This window comes from Phyllobates terribilis, unplaced genomic scaffold (genome assembly GCF_046119375.1).
Source record: "Phyllobates terribilis strain yellow unplaced genomic scaffold, ASM4611937v1 Scaffold_3__8_contigs__length_932513732, whole genome shotgun sequence".
NCBI lineage: Eukaryota > Metazoa > Chordata > Amphibia > Anura > Dendrobatidae > Phyllobates > Phyllobates terribilis.
Window position 1 is genome coordinate 189200327 of NW_027362763.1, and position 25889 is coordinate 189226215.

The 25889-nt window shown below is 43.3% G+C and overlaps 1 protein-coding gene across 1 annotated transcript in view; it reads left to right on the forward strand.

Annotated features, from left to right (window-relative positions):
• GK5 (glycerol kinase 5) overlaps positions 1-25889 on the forward strand; it is a 45906-nt gene that overhangs the window by 8654 nt on the left and 11363 nt on the right. The window contains exons 2-11 of the mRNA XM_073674381.1: positions 12055-12148; positions 12657-12732; positions 16473-16566; positions 17035-17166; positions 18312-18387; positions 20800-20861; positions 22920-22993; positions 23080-23140; positions 23358-23484; positions 23593-23697. Coding sequence (XP_073530482.1) covers positions 12055-12148; positions 12657-12732; positions 16473-16566; positions 17035-17166; positions 18312-18387; positions 20800-20861; positions 22920-22993; positions 23080-23140; positions 23358-23484; positions 23593-23697 — 901 coding nt within the window. The remainder of the gene's footprint in view (positions 1-12054; positions 12149-12656; positions 12733-16472; positions 16567-17034; positions 17167-18311; positions 18388-20799; positions 20862-22919; positions 22994-23079; positions 23141-23357; positions 23485-23592; positions 23698-25889) is intronic.

The following is a 25889-nucleotide window of genomic DNA, read 5'->3' on the forward strand; positions in this document are numbered from 1 at the left end:
AACATAGTTGTTGATCAATAATAAAAATAATCCTCTAAAATACAACTTGCCTAATAATTCTGCACACAGTGTATGTCTCTTATCCCGGGCCCCAGCCTGGTATAGACCAAAAGTTTGGACACACCTTCTCATTTAAAGATTTTTCTGTATTTTCATGACTATGAAAATTGTACGTTCACACTGAAGGCATCAAAACTATGAATTAACACATGTGGAATTATATACTTAACAAAAAAGTGTGAAACAACTGAAAATATGTATTATATTCTAGGTTCTTCAAAGTTGCCACCTTTTGCTTTGATGACTGCTTAGCACACTCTTGGCATTCTCTTGATGAGCTTCAAGAGGTAGTCACCGGACATGGTCTTCCAACAATTTTGAAGGAGTTCCCAGAGATGCTTAGCACTTGTTGGCCCTTTTGCCTTCACTCTGCGGTCCAGCTCACCCCAAACCATCTCGATTGGGTTCAGGTCTGGTGACTGTGGAGGCCAGGTCATCTGGCATAGCACGCCATCACTCTCCTTCTTGGTCAAATAGCCCTTACACAGCCTGGAGGTGTGTTTGGGGTCATTGTCCTTTTGAAAAATAAATGATGGTCCAACTAAACGCAAACCGGATGGAATAGCATGCCGCTGCAAGATGTTGTGGTAGCCATGCTGGTTCAGTATGCCTTCAATTTTGAATAAATCCCCAACAGTGTCACCAGCAAAGCACCCCCACACCATCACACCTCCTCCTCCATGCTTCACGGTGGGAACCAGGCATGTAGAGTCCATCCGTTCACCTTTTCTGCGTCGCACAAAGACACGGTGGTTTGGAACCAAAGATCTCAAATTTGGACTCATCAGACCAAAGCACAGATTTCCACTGGTCTAATGTCCATTCCTTGTGTTCTTTAGCCCAAGCAAGTCTCTTCTGCTTGTTGCCTGTCCTTAGCAGTGGTTTCCTAGCAGCTATTTTACCATGAAGGCCTGCTGCACAAAGTCTCCTCTTAACAGTTGTTGTAGAGATGTGTCTGCTGCTAGAACTCTGTGTGGCATTGACCTGGTCTCTAATCTGAGTTGCTGTTGACCTGCGATTTCTGAGGCTGGTGACTCGGATAAACTTATCCTCAGAAGCAGAGGTGACTCTTGGTCTTCCTTTCCTGCGGCAGTCCTCATGTGAGCCAGTTTCTTTGTAGCGCTTGGTGGTTTTGCAACTGCACTTGGGGACACTTTCAAAGTTTTCCCAATTTTTCGGACTGACTGACCTTCATTTCTTAAAGTAATGATGGTCACTCGTTTTTCTTTACTTAGCTGCTTTTTTCTTGCCATAATTCAAATTCTAACAGTCTATTCAGTAGGACTATCAGCTGTGTATCCACCTGACTTCTGCACAACACAACTGATGGTCCCAACCCCATTTATAAGGCAATAAATCCCACTTATTAAACCTGACAGGGCACACCTGTGAAGTGAAAACCATTTCCGGTGACTACCTCTTGAAGCTGATCAAGAGAATGGCAAGAGTGTGCAAAGCAGTCATCAAAGCAAAAGGTGGCTACTTTGAAGAACCTAGAATATAAGACATATTTTCAGTTATTTCACACTTTTTTGTTAAGTATATAATTCCACATGTGTTAATTCATAGTTTTGATGCCTTCAGTGTGAATGTACAATTTTCATAGTAATGAAAATACAGAAAAATCTTTAAATCAGAAGGTGTGTCCAAACTTTTGGTCTGTACTGTATGTCTCTTATCCCGGGCCCCAGCCTGGTATATATGTCTCTTATCCCGGGCCCCAGCCTGGTATATATGTCTCTTATCCCGGGCTCCAGCCTGGTATATATGTCTCTTATCCCGGGCTCCAGCCTGGTATATATGTCTCTTATCCCGGGCTCCATCCTGGTATATATGTCTCTTATCCCGGGCTCCATCCTGGTATATATGTCTCTTATCTCGGGCCCCATCCTGGTATATATTATTATCATTATTATTTAATGTTATAGCGCCATTTATTCCATGGTGCTTTACATGTGAAAAAGGGGTATACATACCAAAACAATTACAATAATCTTGAACAAAACGTGACGGCGACTGTGCAGGAGGAGTGAGGATCCTGCCCTCAAGGGCTCATAGTCTACAAGGGATGGGTGAGGATACAGTAGGTGAGGGTAGAGCTGGTCATGGCACGGTATGGTGGAGCGATGGTTGCTGCAGGTTGTAGGCTTGTCGGAAGAGGTGGGTCTTCAGGTTCCTTTTGAAGATTTCCGTGGTAGGCGAAAGTCTGATATGTTGGGGTAGAGAGTTCCAGAGTAGGGGGGATGCACGGGAGAAATCTTGTATGCGATTGTGAGAAGAGGAGATAAGAGGGGAGTAGAGAAGGAGATTTTGTGAGGATTGGAGATTTGCGTGCAGGTATGTAATGGGAGACTAGATCACAGATGTATGGAGGAGACAGATTGTGGGTGGCTTTGTATGCCAGGGTTAGGGTCTTGAACTTGAGTCTCTGGGTAATGGGGAGCCAGTGAACGGATTGACAGAAGGGAGAGGCCGGGGGGACAGGTGGATTCGTTCGGGCAGCAGAGTTTAGGATAGATTGGAGGGGTGCGAGAGTGTTGGAAGGGAGGCCACAGAGCAGGAGGTTGCAGTAGTCGAGGCGGGAGATGATGATGTTTTGCAGATTTGTGGTTGAGGAATGTGCGGATCTGGGAGATATTTTTGAGTTGGAGTCGGCAGGAAGTGGAAAGGGCTTGGATATGTGGTTCGAAGGAGATATCAGAGTCCAGGGTTACTCCAAGGCAGCGAGCTTGAGGGACTGGGGAGAGTGGGCAGCCATTGATGTTGATAGATAGGTCAGGTGGGGGGGTGAATAAGATGGTGGAAAGATGATGAATTCATGTCTCTTATCCTGGGCCCCATCCTGGTATATACAAGTGCTTCTCATTAAATTAGACTATCATCAAAAAGTTAATTTATTTCAGTTCTTCAATACAAAAAGTGAAACTCGTATATTATATAGAGTCATTACAAACAGAGTGATCTATTTCAAGTGTTTATTTCTGGTAATGTTGATGATTATGGCTTCAGCCAATGAAAACAAAATTAATTATCTCAGTAAATTAGAATAATTAATAACAACAGCTTGAAAAATGTTTTTAAAATCCGATATGTTGGCCTACTAAAATGTATATTCAGTAAATGCACTCAATACTTGGTCGGGGCTCCTTTTGCATCAATTACTGCATCAATGCGGCGTGGCATGGAGGCGATCAGCCTGTGGCACTGCTGAGGTGTTATGGAAGCCCAGGTTGCTTTGATAGTAGCCTTCAGCTCGTCTGCATTGTTGGGTCTGGAGTCTCTCATCTTCCTCTTGACAATATCCCATAGATTCTCTATGGGGTTAAGGTCAGGTGAGTTTGCTGCCAATCAAGCACAGTGATACTGTTGTTTGTAAACCAGGTATTGGTACTTTTGGCAGTGTGGACAGGTGCCAAGTCCTGCTGGACAATGAAATTTCCATCTCCAAAAAGCTTGTCGGCAGAGGAAAGCATGAAGTGCTCTAAAATTTCATGGTAGACTGCTGCGCTAACTTTGGTCTTGATAAAACAGTAGACCTACACCAGCAGATAACATGGCTCCTCAAACCATCACTGATTGTGGAAACTTCCTCCAGACTCTGGGACCTTGATTTCCAAATGAAATGCAAAATTTACTTTCATCTGAAAACAACACCATAGACCACTGAGCAACAGTCCAGGTCTTTTTCTCCTTGGCCCAGGTAAGACGCTTCTGGCTGTTGTCTATTAGTCATGAGTGGCTTGACACAAGGAATGCGACACTTGTAGCCCATGTCCTGGATACGTCTGTGTGTGGTGGCTCTTGAAGCAGTGACTCCAGCAGCAGTCCACTCCCCCAAATTTTTGAATGACCTTTTCTTAATCCTTTCAAGGCTGCGGTTATCCCGGTTGTTTGTGCACCTTTTTCTACCACACTTTTTCCTTCCACTCAACTTTCCGTTAATATGCTTGGATACAGCACTCTGTGAACAGCCAGCTTCTTTAGAAATTACCTTTTGTGGCTTACCCTCCTTGTGGATTGTGTCAATGACTGCCTTCTGGACATCTGACAAGTCAGCACTCTTCCCCATGATTGTAGAGCCTGCTGAAACAGACTAAAATGCTTAGAAAGCCTTTGCAGGTGTTTTTTGTTAATTATTCTAATTTACTGAGATAATGACTTGTGTTTTCATTGGCTGTAAGCCATAATCATCAACATTAGCAGAAATAAACACTTGAAATAGATCACTCTGTTTGTAATGACTCTATATAATATATGAGTTTCACTTTTTGTATTGAAGAACTGAAATAAATTAACTTTTTGATGATATTCTAACTTGGTGAAAAGCACATGTACAGACCAAAAGTTTGGACACACCTTCTCATTTAAAGATTTTTCTGTATTTTCATGACTATGAAAATTGTACATTCACACTGAAGGCATCAAAACTATGAATTAACACATGTGGAATTATATACTTAACAAAAAAAGTGTGAAACAACTGAAAATATGTCTTATATTCTAGGTTCTTCAAAGTAGCCACCTTTTGCTTTGATGACTGCTTTGCACACTCTTGGCATTCTCTTGATGTGTAGGATGGCACTACCATGCGTTCCCAGTCACGTGCACGGCGACATCAGCTGCTGGCCTCTGATTGGCCGGCAGTGCATATTGCCGCGCACGGACTCGACGGGTTTCTGCGCCGCAATGCACTTCAGCAATTTGTGCGAGCGTCAACAGCCCCTCGCCCTCACTGTTGTGACCACGGCAGTTATGCCCCTGCTTATTTATTCTTCTACTGTAAACGACAAAACAGACATTTAGGTAGAATGCGCGCACACACAAGAAATGAGGCCTGATTCATCATGACCGGCGTAGTTTACTTTGTCTTGACGAGGGGATGGCTGGAGTCAGATGCTTCTGATTAATGAAGAGATATAGAGTCATGAATCAGGAGTGTAGGACGACTGGCGTGCACCCCGCCACAATTCCTACAAGTAAGATGTGTGGCTTTCCGAACACCGGCACTTGTCACGTCTCCTTCCCGCCCCAGCTCCACCTATTTTGTCGGAGTTTTGAGAAATCAAAAGTTGCAAAAATTTGGCGCAACCTTGAGTTTCACCTTAACTTTTGTGACTTTTCCAAATTTTTACACTAGAACTCTGTGGTGTGACAGCTTTTATGCATCGGACCTATAAAGTCTAACGTTACATTTTATACATCAAGTAAATTTCATAACCTTTATTTCTCACAAAAAAAGTATATGTATAATTATAGCTTGATGCATCATGATCAGCAAACTGTACCCTGTACTGTTACACAGGGCTCAGCGTTCAGAGCTCTGCTAGATCTGCAGCAGAGAAAAACTTATTCTGGCACAACTGCTGCACCCAGTAATTTAAGTGACACATCACTGGAATTAGAGTCTCTGCCCCTACGTCATGCTGCTGTCAGATTACATAGCAAACACCTGATATCAGATTCCTTTTAAGTGAAGGCTGCATGACTCCTCAGAAGACTGGGACCACCCACATGACTCTTCTCGGGTCATTTATTTACTGCACACAGTGTAATGATAATTAGTTTGAGTAATTTATCACATTTTAATGGCATGGTGGTCAAGAAGCCGAAAATCTGGTGACAGGTTCTGTGTAAATTCCCCAACAGCAAATCTGAGGAAAGGGAAAGACTTCTAAGAAAATCATGCAGTCATGAGAAGTTTAGCCATGGCAGTAATAGACACACAGGTGTATTATGAGGTATTTTTACATTTATGTGCATGACAGTCATCACCTGAACTTTGTGTCTGTGGCTGGACATTAGTATTACAGACAATGGGGCAATTCCTGATTTTCCTTCACAGTGGGGGAGATTTACTTAGCAAAATTCTGGCCTGAAGGCTATGTGCCCACGATGCAGAAATGAAGCAGAAATTTTCCTGAGCATTTCTGCATCTCCTTGGCAGAAAAACGCATGCGGTTTTTACATGCGTTTTTGCATGCGTATTTGCCATGCGTTTTTCCAATGCATCATATAGGCAAATACGCATGCAGAAACGCACAAGAATTGGTCATGTCATTATTTTTTCTGCGAGTAAAATCTGCGCAGAAAAAATCCGGACCATGTGCACTGAACTTGCAGAATGTCATGGGATAAGGTGCTGCAAATACGCACCAAAAACGCATCGTGGGCACACAGCCTTATTGTGACAAAAAAAATGTTTACATGCATAATGCGGGACTGGAGTACTTTCCTCGTATCCCCACGACCCGCAACTGGTGCCCTACCTGGTGTGGAGATACCACAAGTCCCATCATAGCAAACATACGGGCGTCTGACCTGCTGCTCCATTGTGTAACGTGGATAAAAGTGTCTCATTCATCCCACTGCTCCAGACCCCCACTGCTCGGACCCCCACTGCTCAGTAAGTTATCACCTCTCCCATTGATAGATGATACTTATTTTAGCCGGACGACCCCTTGAAGTGGTGTCTGCCCTCAGCAGTATAGTAGATGTAGCTGTGATACCTCCTGCCCCTCCAGCATGGTGGAGTAATAAGCGGCAGCATGTATCCCCTGTGGAGGCCGACGTCTCCGGCACAGGCTACACGTCTGTATACATTACCATAAGCCGATTATTTTTCTGGGTGCGTTACACAATGAAACCAGCTCCTCATAAATCCACCCCCAGCAGGTGTGTAGACCCGTCAGACTAGTTACTAGCGCTGCCCTCGCTGAGCGTTTTATCTTGTAATCCTAAAGCATTTTTTACCTTTTAGGCCACGTTCACACGTTCAGTATTTGGTCAGTTTTTTACCTCAGTATTTGTCAGCCAAAACCCAGAGTGGGTGATAAATACAGAAGTGGTGAGGTGTTTCTATTATACTTTTCCTCTGATTGTTCCACTCCTGATTTTGTCTTGCAAATACTGAGGCAAAAAATTCACCACATACTGAACATGTGCACATGGCTTAACACCGGATTCAGGAGAACAGCAGTATTTACATCAGGTAAATCAATTGGATATTTATGTCCTCCTTTTTGGCCGTCATCTTATGAGTTTGTCACACATCTCGGCGCTGCACAGAAAAATCTGTACCGAAATTGTCATATGGTGCCGAGTGTAAATCCTCAGCATGGGAATAATTTCTGTGGATTTTCACCACTGATTTTTCCATTTCTAGAATATAGGCTTGATTCATCATCGCCTTTGCTCCTGTTTTTTTGTCTAGTTTTGTGTATTTTGTGCACCCAATTCATCATGCTATCTGCACCTTTTTTTAAGTCTATTTTATAATTGCTCGTCTGTCATTCTTTTTTTTCCCCGCTTTGTGGGCAGAGTTTAGCGATTCCAGATTTTTTTGCCTCCTTGATCAATTGTGCCTTTTTTAAAAAGTTGCTAAATTAGGAACAACTCTTCTCTAGTGTCCTCTCGTACCCCCCCTCCGGTTTATCTTTTAGTTCGCCAGATATTAAAAAAAAAAAAAGACAATTTTTTTGACTTTGCACCAAACTCCTGAATTGTGTGCTCCATTTTGAAGAATGTGGCACAAAAAAGGAAATAAAGAAAGTGACTTAAAAAAACGCAAATGATGAATCGGAGCCAAAGTATGAATTTCAAGACAAATCTGAACAAAGCTCAAATTTGCAACAAATTCTGACACAAATGTTTTCTGCCCAAACAATATAAGCGGACCCTGTATGCGAAAGTCGGGTGGGATAACTGGCAGCCGAAATAATGTGCGGTCATGAACCATCTAATGTGTACCGGGGCTTATCACCTATCAAGTGGATAGATATAACTTGCTCATATCAAAATGCCATTTTAATTGTTTTTTTTTGTTGGCCATCCCTAGGATTGACCATTAATGTGTAATTGGTGGGGTCCAGCACCACTGCCGTGGTATGAGGGGCCATAGAAATTGAACAAGCATTCTCCTGGTACATCAGCCTAGTAATAATAATATATATCACCTTTCAGATCATTTTGCAAAGGAGTCTAGAAAATGTGCACTAATAGGGTGAAAGTGCAAACAGTAATCTCTTTTCCAACCACTTTCCACGTGGCTTGTGATGCCCTGGAGTAATCCCTATAGTAACACAGTGCTTATGGACTCCACACCCTTCTTTTTGTCACCCCATGGTCCAAGGAATAATTACAGGAGGGCAGGGTGGTAAAAATCAGAGATAAGATACCGCTTGGACTATGTTCCTGTCTTACTATTCTCCCAGCAGCAATAACGGGACGTAGCGCTGCCGCTTACTAGAGTAATACTTGCTTTGAGAATAGTTTGTGTCACTGAACCTCACAGAACCGCTTTCCTCCGAAACCAATAAATCCGAATGAAAGACAAAGAAATAGAGAAGATTTACTGTTCTAAATGTGCCAGAATTTTGACTGAAAATGCACCTAACATGGTGCACAATATATTTATTATGAGTTTGACACTTTTTTTGGTGACAAATATTGGACTAAAGTGAGCTAACCAGGAGGACGCAACATTGCGATTAAACGGGTTAGTCGCCAGTCGCCTCTGTTAGCAACTACCTGCCTGCTAGTTTTAGGTCCATAGTAAAATTCTAAAATAGTCCTGGACAACCCCTTTAAAGGGTTTTCTCCAGTGCTATAATACCATAAATGTATGTAATCTTAGAGATGAGCAAATTGGTTCACAAGATCCGGTCCTACTGCAAAGACAGTAATATGTGTCCTGCAATTCACCTCCTACAGACTGGCATCTCCGGCTCCTTTTTTGATTTGCCTCCCTGTCCAATCAAGAAGAGCCAGGATTGCCGGCAGGTAAGAGACTGTTCTTAGATCTCTCCCTCCAGCCGCCACAGAATACTATCTGGCAACTGGACTGGGTCTTGCGAATCCGTTTGCTCTTCTCGAATACATAAAATATCAGATTGGTGGAAGGCAAACACCTAGGACCTCCAATGATGAGAGGATCTCTACCACTCCCATCACACTGCTTAGTGATCGCGGCCTGGTACTATGTGAATATTGTTACGGATCCGGGTGGTGGAACCTCTGTGCTGCGGTGCAAGGAGGGACCAGAGGGGCATAACTAGGTATCAACTCGGACTGACCAAAGTCGCACGGCAGCTCAATCGACTCCGTGAACCAGGGAAGGACCGAGCAGAGTGACCAGGTGCTACTCTGGACCAGTCCTTGTATGAGAGCAGGCGACTCCCACGGGTCAGAAGGAAGGGACTGACCGGTACAGCAGATGAGCACGGCAGGTAGGCTAACGGGTGATCCGGGAAGACAGACTGGCAGACACCACGGGTAACTGGCAGGAGCCTCCAGGTAGGCTGGCTGGTAGACACGGCAGGTAACTGGTACGTTCTACGGGTAGGCAGGCAAGCCTGGCCCATAGAAAGACTGGCGGGTTTGGACCGTAGGCAGACCGTCGGGCTGGAGAGTGTACTCGGCTGGCGGACACAGGTAGACAGGCTGGCGGACTGGACTGGTAGTCAGGCTGGCGGACTGGACTGGTAGTCAGGCTGGCGGCAGGACCTGAGGGCTGAAGCAGAGTTTAGAACACAGAGCTACAACCTTGCACGGGCACCTCCATTTTGGAGGAGGTGCCTTTTATATGAGAGGTCCTCCAGCCATTGGCCGGGATCTCCTTAGGATGGCGCGCACGGCCCCTTTTAAGAGGGAGGGAGCCCTAAGCACAGTGCTCGGGAAGCTGTGCGTGCCGGCAGCAGCAGCAGCTGGAGGACCAGAAGACCCCGGGCCAGGAGCGCGGCGGTAAGGGGGGCGGCGTCTCTGCCTGTCAGGGGGCAGAGACTCCGATGCTATAAATATGAGTTGATCTGCAGTACACAGCACCGAGCACTAACCAGTGTGTTGGTTCGGCAGTGTTCTGCTCCGTTATACGGATAATATAGGCTCGTCGGTGCAAATTATTTTGACAAATTTTAAACTACATTACTGCTACGTAGAGAAATGAGTAAAGAGTAATATGTGTATTTGGAAACTATTGCAGTCGCAGTGGCTTCCACCTGTTCACATTTGACTCGTTGTCAGAAGCTTCTGGTCAAAAAACAGCGTAGGCAGTTGTTTAAAAAAAACAAATAGGCAGGGATGTCAAACTCAAACACACAGAGGGTCAAAATGAAAAACGTGGACAAAGACAAGGGCAAACCAGTATCTATAATATAACGCCACAAGCATCCCTCTGCCTGAAGCCTCTATAGACTGCGCAAGCACGACACACCTGCGCGGTCTGGCTCCAGACAGAAGAACGCATAGAGCCGTTACAGGTAAGAGGAGAGTATGACGCCAGAGATCGCGGTATGCGTAGACACTGAACGCATACCGCGATCTCCGGCCCTATACTTAAATACTTGCCTAACCGGGAGGAGCGTTGCCGCGGCGCCTCTCTTCTCCCTGGGGGCTGAGTGAAGGCGTGGGAATAGGTGCATAGCTCTATCCGGCGCTGTTTTACTGAAGACACATTTGCAATGTGTCTTCAGCAAAATGGCGCCGGACAGCGCGGTATGGGCGCGCGTACTTCTGTGCCACACTCCTCCCCCGGCCTCCAGCAGAACAGGACACCGCAGCGCTGGAGCACAGGGAAGAAAGGTGAGTATAAGTGTTTATTTTTTTGTATGTGTGCAGTGTGAAAGGGATGAGGGGGCCACACATACCAGAATGGGGGGGTGAGGTGGCCACACATACCAACATGGGGGGGATGAGGGGGGGTGAGGGGGCCACACATACCAGGATGAGGGGGGGTGAGGGGGCCACACATACCAGGATGAGGGGGGGTTGAGGGGGCCACACATACCAGGATGGGGGGGTGAGGGGGCCACACATACCAGGATGGGGGGGGATGAGGGGTACCATGCATACCAGCATTGGGGATGAGGGGTGCCATGCATACCAGAATAGGAATATGTGGTGCCATGCTTACCAGGATTGGGGGATGAGTAGTCCCATGCATACCAGGATTGGGGGATGAGGGGTGCCATGCATACCAGGATTGGGGATGAGGGGTGCCATGCATGCCAGGATTGGGATTGAAGGGTACCATGCATGCCAGGATTGGGGTTGAGGGGTGCCATGCATACCAGGATTGGGGTTGAGGGGTGCCATGCATACCAGGATAGGGATGAGGGCAGCACATAACAGGATGGAGGAACATGATTGGGGAGCATAAATACCAGGATGGGGGCAGCACAAATACCAAGATGGGGGGCTGCACATACCAGCATGGTAGACCATATACCAATAAAAATGCTCGCCACCCAGGTGTAGAACGGGCTCAATAGCTTTGTCCTCCGTACAGAATAATGGACCCACATAGTTCTCCATACAGTATAATGGGCAACACATAGCCCTCCATACAGTATAATGGGCAACACATAGCCCTCCATACAGTATAATGGGCAACACATAGCCCTCCATACAGTATAATGGGCAACACATAGCCCTCCATACAGAATAATGGGCCCACATAGGGGTGGTGGTTCTGGTGTCACGGGCCAAATATAACCACCCTGCGGGCCAGATTTGGTCCACGGGCCAGAGTTTGACATGTATGGTCTAAAGCCTCATTCAGATTTCCTCATTTTGGTACATGTCCTATCTGTGATTTTCATGGATAGAGCACATACCCATCATAATCTATGGAGCTGTTCACATGTCCATGTATTTTTGGGACTGTCCGATTTTGATCTGGGTTACAAATCAAAATTGTCCGTACTAATCTATGGGTCCGTGAAACTCATGGACATCAGGTTTTCCAATATTTTTATTTTATTTACATGCGAGAAAATTATTACTGAATCTTTCTGATGACAAAAACTGACACATGGACCAAACGCTGATGAAATTCAGATCCAAAACACTGGAAAATCGGTCTGTTTTTTTTCCACGTATGTGAAAATAAAAAAGGCGCCTTAATATAGGCTTCATTTCTGTTTCTGGCTGTAGATGTTTTTGGACGTAGGCTGAAATCAATAAAAGATTATTATGTGTTTTTCATTCCTCTCTTGACAGATAAAAGTTTTATATCCTTGCCGTGGACGTGTGGAAATCGACCCCGAGGAGCTATGGGAGCAGTTTGTGACTGTGGTGAAGGAGGCAGTAAAAGGTGATTTCTGTAAGAAAGTGATGGCTACATCTGCTCTACATCTAAGGGTGTGAGCACTGGCTGGAACCTCCTGAAAAAACGCTAAAAAACGTTAAAAATATTGCACATAAGCATTGCAATGTTAAAATGACTTGCGGTGCATGCGTTATATCTTCTTGTAACCGCTCGCTGTAGGCTTTGAAAACCATGAAGCGGCCAAAGGAAGTGACCTGACCATTCTTCTCGTGGCTTCTGCTTTCATAACTGGTACACTACGTGGTAAAATGAATGGTGTCGCCCAACACTACAACTCTTCTATCAAAAACCAAGCCCTCCTATGTCTGTGTGGACAGAAAAATGTAAAAAGTTGTTGAAAAAAGCAAAAAAAAAAACGGAAAGTGTCTTTGTCTGTGAAAGGGTTAAAGGGGCGCAATTTAATAGACGAATAAGGTGTAGATGGAAAACAGCAAAAACTAGACAAAAAATTGCAAATGCAATAATAAATCGGGCCCCTAATATGTCTCCACAGATTCGGGTATCCATTTAAGTCAAGTTGCTGGTCTTGGGATCTCGACACAAAGGGCAACTTTCATTACCTGGAACAAGTAAGTTGTCAGAAGTGCGATATGAAATGTAGCAGCTACCGACATAGGAAGCCTTGTTCTATGTGGAGTCTGCAGACGTGTGATGTATCTCATTACTGTGCCCCAGGTGGACCTTTGATAGGTCACCAACCCATTACTTTAAAGGGACTGTCATCAGAAAATTATTTATTGTTTAAATCAGGTATTTATGTATTTCAAGGTTTTAATACATTTCTTTCATATCACTCATCTGTTTATATACAGCTTTCAATTTTTCACACTGGCAAATATACCTAATACTAGATTTATAATTCCTATTCTGTACAGACATTTTTCATTAGTCTCATCATCATCATCATCATCATTCTAAAAAGGGGGTAGGAAGGGGTTCTCCCTGGTACGTAAAGGGGTTGTGCCACCATAAAGAATACTTTTAACCAAGCAGAAAATGTGGAAATAAGTGTGCTTTTCTAATTTACATTAAAAATTATTCTTCATTCAGTAAATACCAAGCTTTTATCTTCTGAAGTATGCTCCCTAGCGCCCCCTGGCGTTATTCCATTCCGTCCTCGTAGTGGGCAATCAGCTGGTCGAGTTTGCGCAGTGCACTCACACGGTTACATAGCAATCTGCTCCCTGCGCTGTCCGACTTTTCTGAGGGAGATTACGCTGTGCGCACTGGGGGTGGGGAGTCGGGGGGCCTCTTATGATGACAGGAACTGAGCAGACTCGACCAGCTGATCGCCCACTACAAGGATGGAATGGAATAACGCCAGAGGGCGCTAGGGAGCATACTTCAGAAGATAAAAGCTTGGTATTTATTGAATGAAGCATTATTTTTAATAAATGTAAATTCCAAAACCATTTATTTCCACATTTTCTGCTTGGTTAAAAGTATTCTTTAAGGTGGCACAACCCCTCTAGCTATAAAATCCAATGGGAGTGAGAACAGTAAAAACAGTGTAGTGTAGTGTAAAACATAGGCTGGGAAAATACTGGGGGACAAAGAAAGTGCATTAGGGTGTTATCCAATTTAAATGCGGTAATCAGAGGCAGCTCTGCTCACCTGATGGGGCTGTGTAGGACACAACTCTGAAAAGTAATCAAATATGGTTCCAGCTGCTTCAGCTCCTCTGGTTGTTAGATCCAATATAGTCATGCAAGTGATAGGAGATAGCGGGTAATCTGCGCTGCTGGTGTACAACCGAACAAGAAGTCAGGATCAAGCAACGATATTTGTCAGTGCGGTTTATTCTCTACGTGTTTTGAAGTATTACAACTTCTTCAGGAAAACTACAAATATTTTCTGGTTTTCCTGAAGAAATTGTAATACTTCGAAATGTGTCAAGAATAAACCGCACTGACAAATATCCTTGCTTGATCCCGACTCCTCTGTTCGGTTGTCCATCAGCAGCACAGATTACCCGCTATCTCCTATCACTTGCATTACTATGTTGGATCTAACAGCGCAGATTACCCGCTATCACTTGCAAAACATAGACTGGAACATAAAACCTCCCAGCAGGTGTATGCTGCTGCTCCGTCCGACCGTGTTCCAAGTGCAATCAAGTATAAATGCTGGGATTACAAAGCTTTATACTGGGCGATGCTTTAGAGAAGACTGAAATACCGGTTCCAAAAAAAAAGAGAAAAGGTTGTAGTTCAGCTCACCTGTTTAGTGCACGGTCAAAAAAACTCAAAGCAGAAAGTCCAGGAAGAGACTAGCACTCGCTTCATCCATAAAAAGGTTTATTTCAGTAAAGATAAAGTCAGCAACGGTTCACACAGCAGTACTCCATGAGGCATAGAGGGAAGCCATAATAAGATAAGGCAAGGGGTTTCTGACCTTTGTGGTCCTTAATCACTGCCTAAATGTTTATCTGAGTTCACATGACTATATGTAATCTCAGTCTATCTGATTAATTAGCCTGCACATGTGTACGAATAGTAAAACCAATAAAAAAAAAGACACACACAAGTGAATATGAAAATATAACAAAGCAATATACAGTACAGACCAAAAGTTTGGACACACCTTCTCATTTAAAGATTTTTCTGTATTTTCATGACTTTGAAAATTGTACATTCACACTGAAGGCATCAAAACTATGAATTAACACATGTGGAATTATATACTTAACAAAAAAGTGTGAAACAACTGAAAATATGTCTTATATTCTAGGTTCTTCAAAGTAGCCACCTTTTGCTTTGATGACTGCTTTGCACACTCTTGCCATTCTCTTGATGAGCTCAAGAGGTAGTCACCGGAAATGGTCTTCCAACAATCTTGAAGGAGTTCCCAGAGATGCTTAGCACTTGTTGGCCCTTTTGCCTTCACTCTGCGGTCCAGCTCACCCCAAACCATCTCGATTGGGTTCAGGTCTGGTGACTGTGAAGGCCAGGTCATCTGGCGTAGCACCCCATCACTCTCCTTCTTGGTTAAATAGCCCTTATACAGCCTGGAGGTGTGTTTAGAGTCATTGTCCTGTTGAAAAATAAATGATGGTCCAACTAAACGCAAACCGGATGGAATAGCATGCCGCTGCAAGATGCTGTGGTAGCCACGCTGGTTCAGTATGCCTTCAATTTTGAATAAATCCCCAACCGTGTCACTAGCAAAGCACCCCCACACCATCACACCTCCTCCTCCATGCTTCACGGTGGGAACCAGGCATGTAGAGTCCATCCGTTCACCTTTTCTGCGTCGCACAAAGACACGGTGGTTGGAACCAAAGATCTCAAATTTGGACTCATCAGACCAAAGCACAGATTTCCACTGGTCTAATGTCCATTCCTTGTGTTCTTTAGCCCAAGCAAGTCTCTTCTGCTTGTTGCCTGTCCTTAGCAGTGGTTTCCTAGCAGCTATTTTACCATGAAGGCCTGCTGCACAAAGTCTCCTCTTAACAGTTGTTGTAGAGATGTGTCTGCTGCTAGAACTCTGTGTGGCATTGACCTGGTCTCTAATCTGAGCTGCTGTTAACCTGCGATTTCTGAGGTTGGTGACTCGGATAAACTTATCCACAGAAGCAGAGGTGACTCTTGGTCTTCCTTTCCTGGGGCGGTCCTCATGTGAGCCAGTTTCTTTGTAGCGCTTGATGGTTTTTGCAACTGCACTTGGGGACACTTTCAAAGTTTGCCCAATTTTTTGGACTGACTGACCTTCATTTCTTAAAGTAATGATGGCCACTCGTTTTTCTTTACTTAACTGCTTTTTTCTTGCCATAATACAAATTCTAACAGTCTATTCAGTAGGACTATCAGCTGTGTATCAACCAGACTTCTGCATAACACAACTGATAGTCCCAACACCATTTATAAGGCAAGAAATCCCACTTATTAAACCTGACAGGGCACACCTGTGAAGTGAAAACCATTTCCGGTGACTACCTCTTGAAGCTCATCAAGAGAATGCCAAGAGTGTGCAAAGCCGTCATCAAAGCAAAAGGTGGCTAGTTTGAAGAACCTAGAATATAAGACATATTTTCAGTTGTTTCACACTTTTTTCTTAAGTATATAATTCCACATGTGTTATTTCATAGTTTTGATGCCTTCAGTGTGAATGTACAATTTTCATAGTCATGAAAATACAGAAAAATCTTTAAATGAGAAGGTGTGTCCAAACTTTTGGTCTGTACTGTATATGGTACATATAGATGGCTACATGTATATTACAGATTGTTCTTTACTTTTAGTGTGTGTTGCACACATCCTTGGTTTTTTTGGAGGGGTTTCCCTATCTTCACATCTCATCATGTTTTCAGGAAGACTGGAGAGCCTTTTCATAACTTCATCAGCTGGCAGGACTTGCGGGCGGCAGACTTGGTCAGTTCCTGGAACAGCTCTTTATTGTTAAAGGTAACAGATCCTTCTGCTCCTAAATATCTATATATGGTGGCATGAAATGAAGTGTTAATTATGGAAGTAGAGGATGGTTTCATGATCTCGGTGGTCCCCAGCAAGTGTTTCTGCACCCGCCCCTGTTGGCTACATCGCCGAGTGCTCTACAGACCTCCGGATTCCATAGCCCAGGTCTTCCTGGCATGTGTCAGCCCGAGTCCAAGTCCTGGCTCTTGTCCGAGGGGCAGTAATTTGTGTCATCCCCTAATCCAGAGGTCTCCAACCTTTCTTACTTGAGAGCTGCATTCAGCTCTGAGAGATGGTTGAAAGCCACCTTCTATTAGAAGAAAACTTAGAAGCCCCATTGCAAGTTATAATTCTTCGAGTTCCTATAGTTTATACTTACTGACACGTATCGCCTCATAAAGGAACCTGCAGGTAATTGTGCCCCTGAATTTTTATGTTCTATTCATTTTTCTTTTTAAGGCCGTCCATGGTTCCTGCAAATTCCTGCACTTCTTCACACGAAGAAAACGTTTTTTGGCGGCCAGCTTGATCAATTTCACCACTCAGCACGTATCCCTACGGCTGGTCTGGGTCTTACAAAACATTCCTGAGGTAAGGATGAGATGGGATGAGGAATAAGGTTTAGAGCAAGATATGGATGTAACCTCACAATGGCAACCGCTGCTGCTTGCAGAGTCTGGAATTGCGGCGGGTCTCCTGACTTAAGCTCTGCAGCCTCTTGTATGCCTGTAGAGTATAAAGAACGTAGAAAGCGGCACTCACCACGGACTTTCCAAAAGAAAACCGTTTTATTCGGTCATCGAATGTTAGAAAAGAGACACGGATTAAACGAGCAACGGCCGTTTCGCACAAGTATACGCTTCTTCAGGCTCTGACATCACTCCCCTTTATATAGGACATTCTATCAACATATTTCTATTTTTATTAATAATAACGTTAATGTCACTCAGCATAACCAAAAAAAAAGGAAAGCATTTAAAAATGCAGCACACAAACAATTGAAATATAATGAAAATAGATCATTAGTTTGTGCTGGCTATAGAAAAAGGCTTAAATCATTTTGATCAATAAATCCCAGATCCATACTTTTTTTTTCCTTCAGTAACATTTCATGATGATCTCCCCCCCCCCCCCTACTCCAGGTACATTTTCATAATGTAATCCCAAAAACTACATTCAGTTGGGATCGACTCGGTGAACCCGCCTCATGTGGGCAATGAGTCTGGGAGAACCTTTACCTGATTGCAGTGATCATACATGTTCACTGAAGAGTTTGTAGAATAGTTATTCTGATGTAAAACTTCCTGCTGTCACACAAGATTACACATACTATATCTGGCAAGTCAAAAGTGATTGCAAAAAACATAAAATAGCCATATAATACAATAGACAACCTCATAACTGAGCACCAGCATTTACCCCAGGCCACAGAACATAGAAAACTACATCCCAGTACCACTTGTTGCAGTTTTCTGCATTTTTTTTTTTCTCTTAAATTGCTTTTTCAACAATTGCATTTATTTAATGGCTAGATGATTAATATGATTTTTGCAAGCCCCTCTGGTGCCATTCTCACAATTACAATAATGGGGTTCTCAAGTACCCCTAAACAGCACAACCGCTATACAATGGATGTCTGTGACCTCCACTAGGGGGAGTTTAGGGCCCTACTGCATATTGACTTATTGATGAGGTCAGTGGGAGCTGTATTATTTTTTATTCCTTCTACTTATTAGGTGCGCCAAGCAGCAGAAGAGGATAATTGTTGTTTTGGTACCATTGATACGTGGCTACTCTATAAACTCACTAATGGTAAGTGCTGTCTAAGGGCTTATGCCGACGATCATATAAATTGGACGTGTGCTATTCAATTCTTGATCATATAGTACCCGGACAGCACACTTACCCATGTTCTTCAATAAGACTGTTCAGATGAATGATTTTTTTTTTCCTTGGTCCAACTGTCCGTGAGACTCCCCCATTCAAGTCTATGGGTGTGTAAAAAAAAAAAAAAAAAAAAAAAAAAAAAAAAATAGGGTTCCCACATGGACCATCCAAGTGGCATCTGATTTTTACAAATATATTTCTATTATAAACCTAGGAAACTGTATTTGATCATGTACATTTTTTTGTGTAGATCTGTGAAAACAGATGTCACACAAATGAAAATTATAAAAAAATTGTCCAATTGTCCAAATATTCTTGATGAAGCTTGGACGATTCCTCATATTCTTGTCTGCAGGGGCCCTAAATCTAAAGTATGCGGGGCTTTACATGTGGAGACCAGAACATCACCAGTAAATCTCATGGTGCATCATTAGCAGCTGGAGCCAGTACCATCTCTCCCTGATGGGATGATATATGATTATCCTTCTCAGTATATTCTGCTCCATAAACTAATGTAGTGTAAGTGTACAGTCCGGCAGACTGAACTGTGATCTGCGACATTATAACTGTGTGACAGGAGTTGTGCAGTCATCATCATAATATGAGAGAGCCTACCTTCTTATTTTGAACTTCAGGGGTACAGTCCATGCAATTGCATCATCCTGGCAGTTCTGATGACTGAGCTGGTGACTTCCTTCACAAAATATAGTCATGTATTTATCAGTGGGTCACCATGTGCTCCCATGACCAGACTGATAACTTCAGTGGTACATTCCATACAATTTCATCGCATTGACTGAGATGGTGATTCTCCCCATCATAGAACTTTAAAACCTTGTAGTTCCCAAGGGGGATAACACAACCTAACTGATGAGTACAAAAAGCATTTACTGATAGAAAGGGAGCACTAACTAGCATAATACCAGCTGAATTATAGTCTGGGTCAGTGACAGGATGAATTTGATAAAAAAAAAAAAAAAGGAGTGATACTTTAAGAGAGCACTTTGGGCCTGATTCACCGAGACAGTTATTCATGCCGGTCTTGATGAAGGGGCGTGCTGAATTCAGACGCTCCTGATTTATGAAGAGCTGCCCGCCTCCTCATGAATCAGGAGCTGTATACGCCTTTGTTTGCGCCTCGCCACAGATTCTACTCCAGCCTTTGCTGGAGTAAGATTTGTGACATAGCGAACACCCACCCTCCTGTCATGCTGTGGTCAGGCAGGGATACAGTGTACGTCAAAAAGGGGGCCAGTGCAGAGTAGCCCTCCAGGTGTAGGAATTGGCTCCTCTTCCTATTATACCTTATGTTCTAACATCAGTTATGACCTTCTTGTGAAGGGGGGACCCCCAAACTGGAACCTGTTTTTAATCAAATGTCTCTATTGGTCAGTGTGCCGCCCAAACATGGCCTGTTTCCGTCTGTGTGATGGACTCTTCATTGACCAAAAAAAAACTGGAGTATATGGTCAATCGAAAAGTCAGAAGTGGAGATGGATGTAGTGCTATTTTACACCCAGCTATAATAAGCTAGGAATGTTACATGTCAATGGCCATGCCTAAGCAAGAAATGCAAGCAATCCAGGACTATGCTCCTATAGATTACAATGAGCATAGCAAAGACCAGCACAAAAAGTGCCAATAGGCAAAAAAACGTTATACTGTTTGATGGGTTATTACTACATGATTACATTTTTATGCAGATTTGAGTAAAGGTTAAAGGGAATCTATCAGCTGTTTTTGTTAGCTCATCTGAGAGCAGCCTGATGTAGGCAAAGAGACGGTGAATCCAACGATGTGTCACTTAGATTACTGGGTGCTGCAGTTGTGACACAATCAGAGTTTTTAGATGTAGAATGCAGCAGAGCTGAGAAAGCTAACCCCGCCCACACCAGGCTCTGTATATACATTGTCTATAGACAGTGAGCTGCTTATCACAGGAGGGGGAGGAGTCGGACTTTCATGCACTGCTTCTGTGTCCAGCAATGATAAGCTCCTCGTGCTAAAACAATCATTGCAAGCAAACAAAACCAATAAGAGAGGCATCGCTGAAATCTGTGTTTTACCCCCTACAGCATGCTGTCTTCACATTACATAGCAAAAACCTGCTGACAGACTCCCCTTAAGTTGTAGAGTTCTGTGACATTCGGGCTGACCCATTGAGCTTCCGACATTATTATTAATCCTATTTTTCTGTTACATTCTGCAATGTATAGCTAATGAATATGTGCCTACAGTAAGTACAAGCCCTCACACAACTGTTAGAGCCAAAAAGGGAATGGAGTCCTGAAGACTAAAATTTTTTGTGAATGCAAGTTTTCTTTTTCTCCATTTCAGGCTCTGTACACGCGACCGACTTTTCAAATGCAAGCGGCACAGCAATTTTTGATCCTTACCTGGTAAGTAGCCACAAAATATGAACGTATTATGAGAAAAAAACAGAAGCGCACCACCTGGAGATGATGTGGGGGTTGTGGGTTCAGTGATACACAAGTCTGGTGTACTTGTACTGAGTGCACAACTAACTTAACTTGCTCAGGTAATTTGGACGCAGAAGTTGGCTTCTCCTTCCAAAAAATAGTATAATCACATCCAGCAGTGTTGTATGGTCCGCTTCCACAGCGCTGCTGGCAGACACCAGTGGGTTCAGCTAATTTTTTACAGCAGGACGGACAGTGGATGTCAGGCGATACTGGTTATTTAGGCGCACTTGCTCAGTAGATGGGATACAAAGTCATATACTGATGTGTACAACTACAACGTGTTTCAGAGCCAGACCGGTTCCTTCATCAGGTGATGCATATAAATCTTGTTTGACTGTAAAGTTGAAAAAGACATAAAGGTGCCAAATAGTAAAACTAGTTGTAGGGGAAGCGGTTAACTATGAATAAAGGACCATTTCAGAATTTATGTAGGACCTGATGAAGGAGCCGGTCTGGTACTGAAACGCGTTGTGATCGTACATATCAATAAATGACTTTGTACCCTGTCGCCTGAGCAAGTGTGTTTCTGTACAACACCAGCTATCGCCCGACATCCACTACCCCGTCCTCCTGGAAAGACACAAAACTTGGATGAGAAGAGCGCACATTGCAAGGTTTAGGAAGCGTTGGAGATGTATGGAAACTGGTGCGGGAGAAATTAAACAAAGTTACCCATGGCAATCGGATCGCTGTTTTCCATTCATCTAGTTTCTATGGGTAATTACAGTTTGGATAATTTCTCAGCGTGTGCAGAAAGATGCTGCTGCCCCCAGCAGTAACTCGCGTGCCCCCTCTTCTCTACTATATGCAGAAGAAATACTTGCAGTGGATTTGTACCTTAGAAGTGTATGGGAATTACGGAAATGGTAGCACAGCCCCCCTGCTTTTTTGTGTAATACTGTCTGTCATAGATAGATTTCACCATCTCTGCCGTACATGTCGGAAATCTGAATACCCATTTACGTAAACCATATACTGTGTCAGCAGCCAATGTTCGGCAATTGTTTCAAGTGCACACAGAGACACTTGCACTTTTTGTGAAAGCTATTTTGCATAAGTGATGACATGAAGTGCAGCCATATTGGTTGTCATTCTTCTCTTGGGTGGTCCTGCACCTCTGTTAAAAGTTCATTGTGAACTATGACTGACTAATCTGTAGCATGAAGGACGTAGGTGACACCTGTCAAACCCTATTGACCCCATGGGTTCTGTTGAGTTCCACCGATTTTTTTTTTTTTATTTATTTTATTTTTTTGTGCCATTTTAATGGAGCGCTATTTTATTTATTTTTTGTTACAAAATCTGTGACAGGAGCCGCTGCTGCAGATGTGAACAATGACTGACATACAATGCCGTTTGTTCCAGTCATATCATATAAACATGAGGGATTAATAGCTAAAGTTTGGCCAAATTAAGATTGGTTGAATTCTCAATTGTTTTAGTTTTTTTGCTGTTGACATTGATGCAGATGTGAACACATGAAGAGCAGTTATATAAAAAGCCAAAAAAAAAACATGTTTATTGTCTCACGCTTAATATTAATTCCCAGCAAGCATCTTTAGGAGGCTCCATCAGTTTCTGTGAACATCGCCCTAGCAGAAGCCTGATGAAGCTCTTCATAGATCAGCGGGGTCTGTCTGGAGGCCATGGTGTCCTTATGTGATGGATCCGTCCCTGGCATCTTTTCTGTTATTTTGTTCCTAATATGTAACAGGATGACAGACTCCATAACGCTGATGTCTCGTCGATGATGGAGAAATCTTCCTGACTCGTCCCTCCGGAATACACTGCATTGTGAACACAGCCTACACCTTGTGCCCTGAGAACATGCTATCATCCAGTATTGTTCAGTCTGCGCTTTCGGCATATACAAGTAATATTTGTTTGTCCTCTGCAGGATCCTCCTGGGCATGAGTTATGGTTTATCAGATTGATAAGAGAGTGCGGTATTATCTACCTGTTTTTCTGTTGCAGATGAGCTGGAGCTCGTTCCTGTGCTCGCTGCTGTCCATCCCCTTGTCTATATTTCCTCCCGTGGAGGATACAAGGTAGGGCTCCTCAGGTTTCCTCTAGTTAGTCCTCCTCCTTTATGGAGATGAACTCTGGCCTCAACTTTTTTTTCTCACCTCTTTAGTCACAACTTTGGAGAAGTGGATCCCAGCATTTTCGGAGCTCCAATACCTATTCGTGCATTGGTGAGGATACCAGAACTTATTGAACCACAGTTCTTTTGATGTATAACACTTACCACTAGCATTTATTATCACTTATCAGTGTTTATTGGAAAACCCCTGTCCCCCTTTCCCACCAGGGTGCAGTTTTTTTGTTTTGGTTTTTTTAAGCAAGGGGGGACGGGTTTTCTAAAAATCAGAATACCCCCTTTAAATTATTGCGAATTGTTCATTTTTACAGGTCGCAGACCAGCAGGCTGGTATGTTTGGTCAGTGCTGTTTCGATGTGGGGGATGTTAAGTTGACAATGGGAACTGGAACATTTATGACAATTAATACCGGGGTTAATCTGCACACTTCTATAGCAGGTATGGGCACACTGCTACTCGACAGATCAGGCTCCTTCTATAACCTAATGCAACAAATATAGTAATCCTATATGAAAAAGATAATAATTATATTTACTTTTTTGTAAGGTCTGTACCCATTGGTTGGCTGGAAGATTGGCAATGAGCTGGTGTGTTTAGCAGAGGGTAATGCCTCCGATACAGGGACCGCTATCAAGTGGGCACAAGAGCTGAGTAAGTGCTAAGTAAGTCCACAGAATAGTTATCCACCCAAATGATTTACGTCTGGTTGACGCTTTATATGTATAGAAATGCTTAAAATAGTATAAAGTAATTGTGACATAAACGCTGAATAGTGTTGGATACATAGGAAAATACTTCACATTGACACCATTAATGCAAAATCTTATACATGTACGGCCAAATGGGATGTAACTTACGCAATCAGCATGATGCAGGTACAGGAGTAGTCTGATGTAAAACTGAGCTCCTATTGCCTCTGCTGGGTCTATAGCGACTGTAATACTACCCATATGCTATAGATGTCTCTCATGAGGGAACCCCCCCCCCCCCAAAAAAAAAAAAAAAAACAACAATGCCCTAAAAAAAAATTCACATATTTTGTTATCGTGCCTAAAAACCCATATAACTGTTTCAATATTAATCCCACACAGTGAGAGCTTTTCAAAAGCAATAAAAAACATTGCCAGAATTACTGCTTTTGTTAATCCCGCCTCGCTAAAAAGTGATCAAAAAGGTGTGTTTGTGTGTACGTGTACGTACATGCATACACACATATACAGTACAGACCAAAAGTTTGGACACGCCTTGTCATTTAATGATTTTTCTGTATTTTCATGACTATGAAAATTGTACATTCACACTGAAGGCATCAAAACTATGAATTAACACATGTGGAATTATATACTTAACAAAAAAGTGTGAAACAACTGAAAATATGTCTTATATTCTAGGTTCTTCAAAGTAGCCACCTTTTGCTTTGATGACTGCTTTGCACATTCTTGGAATTCTCTTGATGAGCTTCAAGAGGTAGTCACCGGAAATGGTCTTCCAACAATCTTGAAGGAGTTCCCAGAGATGCTTAGCACTTGTTGGCCCTTTTGCCTTCACTCTGCGGTCCAGCTCACCCCAAACCATCTTGATTGGGTTCAGGTCTAGTGACTGTGGAGGCCAGGTCATCTGGCGTAGCACCCCATCACTCTCCCTCTTGGTCAAATAGCCCTTACACAGCCTGGAGGTGTGCTTGGGGTCATTGTCCTGTTGAAAAATAAATGATGGTCCAACTAAACGCAATCCGGATGGAATAGCATGCCGCTGCAAGATGCTGTGGTAGCCATGCTGGTTCAGTATGCCTTCAATTTTGAATAAATCCCCAACAGTGTCACCAGCAAAGCACCCCCACAGCATCACACCTCCTCCTCCATGCTTCACGGTGGGAACCAGGCATGTAGAGTCCATCCGTTCACCTTTTCTGCGTCGCACAAAGACACGGTGGTTGGAACCAAAGATCTCAAATTTGGACTCATCAGACCAAAGCACAGATTTCCACTGGTCTAATGTCCATTCCTTGTGTTCTTTAGCCCAAACAAGTCTCTTCTGCTTGTTGCCTGTCCTTAGCTGTGGTTTCCTAGCAGCTATTTTACCATGAAGGCCTGCTGCACAAAGTCTCCTCTTAACAGTTGTTGTAGAGATGTGTCTGCTGCTAGAACTCTGTGTGGCATTGACCTGGTCTCTAATCTGAGCTGCTGTTAACCTGCGATTTCTGAGGCTGGTGACTCGGATAAACTTATCCTCTGAAGCAGAGGTGACTCTTGGTCTTCCTTTCCTGGGGCGGTCCTCATGTGAGCCAGTTTCTTTGTAGCGCTTGATGGTTTTTGCAACTGCACTTGGGGACACTTTCAAAGTTTGCCCAATTTTTCAGACTGACTGACCTTCATTTCTTAAAGTAATGATGGCCACTCGTTTTTCTTTACTTAGCTGCTTTTTTGTTGCCATAATACAAATTCTAACAGTCTATTCAGTAGGATTATCAGTTATGTATGCACCAGACTTCTGCACAACAGAACAGATGGTCCCAACCCCATTTATAAGGCAAGAAATCCCACTTATTAAACCTGACAGGGCACACCTGTGAAGTGAAAACCATTTCCGGTGACTACCTCTTGAAGCTCATCAAGAGAATGCCAAGAGTGTGCAAAGCAGTCATCAAAGCAAAAGGTGGCTACTTTGAAGAACCTAGAATATAAGACATATTTTCAGTTGTTTCACACTTTTTTGTTAAGTATATAATTCCACATGTGTTAATTCATAGTTTTGATGCCTTCAGTGTGAATGTACAATTTTCAAAGTCATGAAAATACAGAAAAATCTTTAAATGAGAAGGTTTGTCCAAACTTTTGGTCTGT